This window comes from Poecilia latipinna, unplaced genomic scaffold, assembly GCF_001443285.1.
Source record: "Poecilia latipinna isolate Pla-1442-1.1 unplaced genomic scaffold, P_latipinna-1.0 Scaffold602, whole genome shotgun sequence".
Lineage (NCBI taxonomy): Eukaryota > Metazoa > Chordata > Actinopteri > Cyprinodontiformes > Poeciliidae > Poecilia > Poecilia latipinna.
Genome location: NW_015113218.1, coordinates 37,060 through 44,223, shown reverse-complemented (window position 1 = coordinate 44,223; position 7,164 = coordinate 37,060). Strand labels below are relative to the sequence as shown.

Here is a 7,164-nt window from a genome sequence, read left to right as displayed (position 1 = left end):
ATGCAAAGGTATGCTTTCTGTCCTGCGTTGTCATCAATGTTTTGATTATATAAAACAGATCATCAATGTTTACAGTAGCAATCAGATTGTTCCTGATTAGAGTTAAGTCAGTGCGGTTTCAAATTAGTTGAAGGTTATTTACCTCAGACGAATCTATAAAAAGATACATTGTTCATCTAGTAATTAATGATTTATTTTCCTTAATCTTTAGAGATAGTCTTTGTCGTCATTTACGAATGCCCCCCGAGACGCTTATAAAAAAGACAATATATTGGTGTCATATCTGGATATTTGGCTATTGATGCTCTCTATATCATATTGTGTTTTTATCCATCAAAAAATAAAGTCTGAAATGCTATCGTTTACAGTTGGGCACAGTTACAATAAACACCGCATTTTACGATCAGAGATGGCAACAATAGATCTTCCTCCTTGTTTGCGTTGAGCAGGAACTAAAACAAAGCGCACATGTGGCGGCTGGCTCCGCCCGGTCACGTGAAGCTCTGGGCTGGCTGACTCAGCCGGCACGTTACGCTGCGTCAGTCTGGAGTCGCTCAATTATGAAAAAGCAACCTTCCGTTGGAGCTGCAGCCGAAGCGGATCTCTCCAGCGTCCAGCGGGCTTTTATTCCAAGGCTAACCGAGAGCAACGCCGATAGATGGATAAAAGCCACGACACAGCTCTTCCTGAGTCTCAACGGTGAAGAGAATGGTACGTGAGCCCGTCTGAGTTAGTCCGCCGTGTCGGTGTGGTTTAGCGGCTGTGGTAAATTGGCGCGAGGAGATTGTCGTGACTCATCGGGGCTTTTAAGTTGGACCCCCCCTCCTCCTACCCCCTTATGCATGCTGCCTGTCAGGGACACAACCGGCGGAACTCCCGGTGCAGTTTTTTCGCTGACAGTCTTGGTTTTGTGTTAAAACACCTTAAGCTAAACGTAACAAACCCAGGTCTCCCAATGTCTCACGAGGAAACCCCCCAGATCTCACTCGCTCCAAATGTTAGCTGGCTAAGTAGCTAGCTCGCTAGCTAACTAGCTTCAGCCGCCCAGGTAGCTTTGGGGGGTTAGCTCTCCTCTACGAGGCAACAGAAACGGCTTTTGTCCTCCACATGGGCCGAGGGACACCTCTCGTATAAAGCCGTATAGTTCAGAGCAGCTGGCACTCGTTAAAGCAACATTTCTTCCAGCAGTCTCGGATGTCGGACAAGACACGCTGTCATTGCCAGTAACGAGTCAATGCCAGCTTGAGCGGATGCCAAGTCTCCTCGAACTGAGTGGTTTTTATTCAGCCGCCGTCGGGAACATTTAAGTGCTCCTGAAACAGTGATACGTTTAATATCTTGAACTTTTAATTAAAGCCTTTATACACACATTCCTGCTCGTTTACTGTAGCGTTTTATGGGGCGAACCGTGGAAGGCCTGCTGCGGTTTCTGCTGAAGACCTGTTTCAACATATCCGTTTGGGTTGTAGCAGTTTTCCCTTTTGTCTCCGTGACAAACACAGCCTCCTCTTTCCCCGACAACTTCCTGTTTATACCAATTTTTTCCTCCCAGAGGAATGAGGAAAAACTATGCCAAATTACCGCCACTTTGACCTAAACCTGACTAAGAAGATGCTGCTATTTAAAGCCCATCATCGTAGTAATGACAGAGTAGTATAGAGATTAGTGGGATTGCCCAAATGCGCAGTTTTATTTTCCTCTTAAAACATGCAAATTTATACATTATTTCACAAGACTGATAAACACTGCTATACTTCAGGACCAAAGTTTTGATTTATTAATGGTGACAAGCCTCTAAATCTTACATTTTCCAAACTCGTACCCCTTTAAACAACCTGTGGCACTTGTTTATTAAGAGACTGATGAAACCTTAAAAAGATGATGTCAGCCAATAAAAAAAAAACCCTGATCCATGCATTTAAATGTGTTCAAGTTTAAGCCCTCTATTGTGCCTATTTTTATGTATTAAGATTGCCTGTACCTGCTTTGTGGTGGTCATATGCCTGAGATTACCACCGGCGGTCTGAACGCTCTGACGGTACAATTAGATGTAATCCTGCCTCATCAAATAAGTCATTGTGATTTGTAATCGTATCATCACACTGTTGTTTTTTTTCTCTGTCAAGTTGCAATCCCATATGGGTGGTTTAAGTCTTAAGTAGTCTGAGCTTTAGTGTGCAATGGTCTTGCAAAACCTTGTTTTGGCTGCAGTTCTGTTTGTTTTTTTGTACTGTTAAGTCGTGACTGTGGTTTTTGGATTTGTTTTCTAATTACCTAACAGTAAGGGATTCCCCCAGAAGAAGATTGGTGAGTGTTTCCTCTGGTAATAGACTGGGGTTTAAAAGATGGTTGATTTGTTGATTCTATGAATAAAATGCAAACTTGTTATCTGCACCAGTCTGATTCCCCTCACTCTGCACTGTAAAAGCTTCTTCTCAGATTTCATTTTCTTGCATGGTGTCTTCAAAAGTCTTGAGAGAATAGCTGCTAGCTATACATATAGCTGCTTGAATAAAATTTTTTACAAATGCCTGTGTTGTTGCATTTTATTTTGTAGTTACCTGTATTAAAAAATGTGAGATGTTAGCAAAAATCCAGAATATTATTTCGATGTGTTAAAGTCGCTAACCACTCTTATCTCCGACTACACATCCAAGCAGACATCTCTACAGATGTTCCAGTTAATGCTCCACAAAATGTCATTTCTATTCGTTTTGCTTTTTTTTTTTTTTTTTTTTTTTTTTTTTATCATCTTGTTAGGATTTTTTGACAATTCTGTTGACTCCCATTGCTGGATAAACTTTAAATCCGGTTCATAGACGGTGGCATCCATTGTTACTTCAGTAAACAACGCGTTGCTATGTGACGTCTTCTGCGAATGCGGGTCGCTTTGAGGACAAAACAAAATTGGATTTCAGCAAAAGAATCGCCATTGAGCATCAAGACCTGCTCTATGAACATAGCCTCATTATCCAGCTAATATCAGCTAGATGCAGTTATTTCTCTGGAAATGGCAAAACAGCAAAAATAAAATGTATTTATTGCAATAAGTTGTTAAAGCTACTTCCAGTTGAATCAAACTCGTCATCACTTTATATTAATTATTTGTATATTGTTGTTTTTTACTATGATTTTGTTGTGTTTTCACTCAAGGTTGTTATACCCTGACCCTGTTATGTCTACTGCAGGCTCTATTTTGAATCTTTTTATCCTTTTGACCAATCCTTCGAGGTATTTGTTTGATTTCAAGAAGTGATGTGCATGAGGTCAGCCTTATTAAAATATGCAGGTGGTTCGACAGAGAAATATGGATGCAGCTTTGCAGAGCTTTGCCCAGGGGGCACAAGTGTGAAAGCTAGAGGGCTGTCACACTTTGGTCTCATGACTGCTCAGAGTTGTGTGCATGGCCTTCCTGGAATCTTATCTGAAGGCCATAATGAACTTGTTCCCCCCCATTTAACATTCCTTTATATCACTAGATCTTGGAACAACCAAGAGGTGCCGAGGATTGGAAGCTGATAAGGCCTGTCTTAGTTATATATCCTTTATTAAATTATTCATTTTCTGTTAACAAAACAAATACACAGAAGCCTATATATATATTGCATATTTATGTGTCCCATTTAGGCAAAATCAGAAAGTTTTAAAGTATTATCTGGTCTTGAGGTGAATGCACTGCATATGCCAGACTTTGAAACAAATTACATTCAAACATTTACGTAACAGCAGAGATGTCGTTTATACCCAGCACTATCTCAAAATTTATTGTGGCTATAGATTTGATACAAATGCAGTTAAATGCTAACCAGAAACACCAGAGGCCAGAACAGTGAATTGGGTCTGAAACGATTAATCTTGATCAATCCAATTAATCAGTTTAATATGATTAATCATGTTTAATACAGTTAATCAAATAATTGTAATTAATTGTGATTAATCAATTATTGAAATAATCATCAGCTAAGTTAGTAATTAATTGTCAACTGTAGTATTCAGACACAAAGACTTTTCTGGTAAAAAAAACAAAAAAACAACATAGTTAGAGCAGCAATTAAGCCAAAACTGTCCAAAAAATATGAACAATTTTGCATTTACGATAAAAACATCTTTGTCTGTAAATATGTTTTAGCCGAAACTCCTCAAGTGGCATAGATTTAGCTTCACCTGGTTCAGATTTACTAAAGGAATGCCATCTTATTACATTTTAGGCAATAAAATGTATATTTTCTTATTTAAAAAAGGAATCGATTTATTTTACTTGCATTTTTAATATATTTCTAGTATTGCATTAAAAAGGCACAAATGGTTAAATGGAAAATCTGCAGACTGTTTTCATCTGATTAATCAATTACTAAAATAATCGTTAGTTTGAATTAATTTCAACACACATTATTTTCTGGCTTAAACTTCTAGCATTGAAGTTCACACTTTTCAAAGCGTCACCAAGGTGATTATCAGATCCCATTGGTTAATGTGCAGTTCCTCCGCCATATCGTTCCTATCAACCAAGAGACCAAGTGAATTGAATTAGTGATGCCGACAATCCGAACTGAACCCGGCTCAACCAGCAATTAATCCTGCTTTACAGTAGAGGCCTCGGATGGCTTGTTGAAAGAGAGGGGGCCGTTTAGAAAAGATGACTGCATGAATAATTGATCTTTCTCTTGCAATCTTCAGACATTCAGTAATTTGATCATAATTACCATTATTCATAAATCTATAATGTTATTCTTTGAAGAAACGCTTCCCTGGTTCTAATGTTTCATACCAGGTTACAGCTTTTCATTTTATGCTCTTAAAATCTGCCAATTATCTCCTGCTGCAGTGTTATAGAAGCTGCACAGCACACAAGAATTATTCTTCCTTCCAAATTAATTGGGGAAAAAAGACACTTCATTGTTCAATATCTGTCAGTAGATTGTGGAGGTGTATCACCAGCCTTTATCAATACATATCCCAGTTTTTGATATATTCCATGATATGGCATTAAATCTCCTTTTCTTTTCTTTTGTTTTCATACAGAACACTTGCTAAGCCCGGTGGTTGGTTCTAGGGCAGTCATTCATCCAGCAGCCCGTCGTGTTTTTGAGTAAAAAAATGTTTCAAGTTGACATGAAATTTGAAAATATCACATGATCATCATGTGTTATCAAAGGATTGGAAGATTAATGCCTGAACATAAACTATAAAGTATTTAAAAAATGCAAATGCTTTAAAAAGACTTAAATAAATCAGTAATGCTTAGCCTGATTGGGGCACAAGTAAAGCCTGGTGGCCCGCCAGGCTTATAATACACTGTGGGAGACCCTGCTTTATAGACTGAAATCTTTAAAAAAATGAATTTAAAAAATATTATTTAAAAGATTACTTGAACTGCAGTTGTCTAAATTTAAACTATAAAAGGAGTTAAGTGCTATACATTGTAAAGCAGTCATGACAGGAGTCTTGGCTCAGTGTACCGTGAGCGATGCCCCAGTTCTGAGTCCATGCTTCCAGCCATGCATAAGCAGCGCGCTCATACATTTCTGTAAAATATCTAAAAGCTGGAAGGTCTACAAAAATCACTTCACCTAGGTTTTATCTCGGTGTTCGCTCTGAAAACTCTACTTCTACCCGCATGAAAACGCTGACCCCAACACTTCCCCTCGTTCTTATACTTATTATAATTGGCAGTCCAGATGTCGTCTTGCTGTGTATTTTGGCAGCCAGCTCATGGCATAATGGCTACCTCAGTCTTGATGGTATACTTTTTATGGGTAAAAATGAGGAGAAGGCAGAAAGAGGAGCTCAGCTGTGACGGTTTTATATTGTTTTGAGATGATGGGTGATGACAGCCTGGAGATAAAGAAGAGGGGAAAAGAAATGCATACTCAATATTCTGCTCCTATTATATACATGTGACCACTAAAATGTGTTCTGTGTCTGACGGGAAGAAATGCACTGGGTTGTATGTTGCAGAGAGGAAGAGGGAGGGAGCGAGGAAGTCGGAGACGGTCAGTGTTGTGTGTTTTTGGCACGGCCTCTAAAGCTTAATTCTTTTGTTGCTCGACATTCTCAGGTACCATAGTTACAGGTTAGCGGCACACAGTTCTGCTTTATTCCTTCTTTTAACTCTTTGCAAGTCTGTGTTGAGAGGTGGGGGGGGCAAATCAGGATTGTTTTACTGAAAACTTTTCTCTCACATCATTGAATGTGTTTTACATTTGCTTCTAGTTGAGCAGGATGTTACATTCGTCACAGTGAATTAGTTCCCACGTTGACTTGTTCATGACCTCCAGGTGTTTTACCGAGGGCCAAATAAAGTTCAATTCCAGGTTTAAAGCGCGTTTGGAGGCATTGGTTGTTCGATTTTAAAGTTTTCATCACTACTTATCGATCTGCCTAATCAACATACAGAATATAGGTCAGAATAGGTCTATCTTCATAGTAGTTGTAGTTATTTTGTAGTCTGTGCTAGATGGCCTGAGGTGTTAAATCAACTAAATGATTAGAGCCTTATACTATATTAGTGATTAGCATGATTATCTTTAGTTTATGTATTTGATATAAAATGTTCTGTCCTTAATAGGATGTAAAAGAAAATCTGCAACCTCAATGAACCACAGATAAAAACTTGGTGCCTTTTATGTTTTTGTGATGCTGAAATGAACTCATTTGAACTCTTCATTCAGAAACAACTTCTACACCAAAGAGAGTTTGTATAAACCAGCTGCACTTGGTGTGTTCACCAAGTGGAAATATGTTGCCTTTTTGATAGAAGTGCAGCAATGTGTAGTTTTTTTGGCCGAACACCGATCTTTAAAAAGCCTGATTTGCCAAATCCAATTTTGGCAAATACCAATTTCTTATTGTTTTGTTTTTGTCAAAAAAGTCACTAAATATAGCGACAAAGTCGGGAAGCTAGCAACGGAGGGGTGACTACTGTTAACTGTGTACATGCAGATAAGCTTGTCGCAATAAGAAATTAATGACATGATGAATTAAAATTAACTTGATTATTTCCTTTCTGATATTTTCTTGAAGAGCAAGTTTATTTAGGATTTTGTTTGTGTGTGTTTTTTATTCCTCTTGTGTTTTGTTTTGGGGTTTTTTTTTTTTTTTTTTTTTTTTTTTGGAATTTTAATTTTCCAACCCATCCCAATTTTAAGTTTTTTTATAAAATTA

The 7,164-nt window shown here is 38.2% G+C and overlaps 1 protein-coding gene across 3 annotated transcripts in view; it reads left to right on the top strand.

Annotated features, from left to right (window-relative positions):
• Positions 1-518: 518 nt before the first annotated feature.
• The window catches only part of trpm7 (transient receptor potential cation channel, subfamily M, member 7), a 43,536-nt gene continuing 36,890 nt past the window's right edge, over positions 519-7,164 (top strand). For 2 of the 3 annotated variants that reach the window (XM_015042784.1, XM_015042783.1), the window contains exon 1: positions 519-711. In XM_015042784.1, the coding sequence (XP_014898270.1) occupies positions 709-711 (3 nt within the window). In that variant the 5' untranslated portion in view covers positions 519-708. The remainder of the gene's footprint in view (positions 712-7,164) is intronic. The other variant, XM_015042785.1, reaches the window with a different exon arrangement.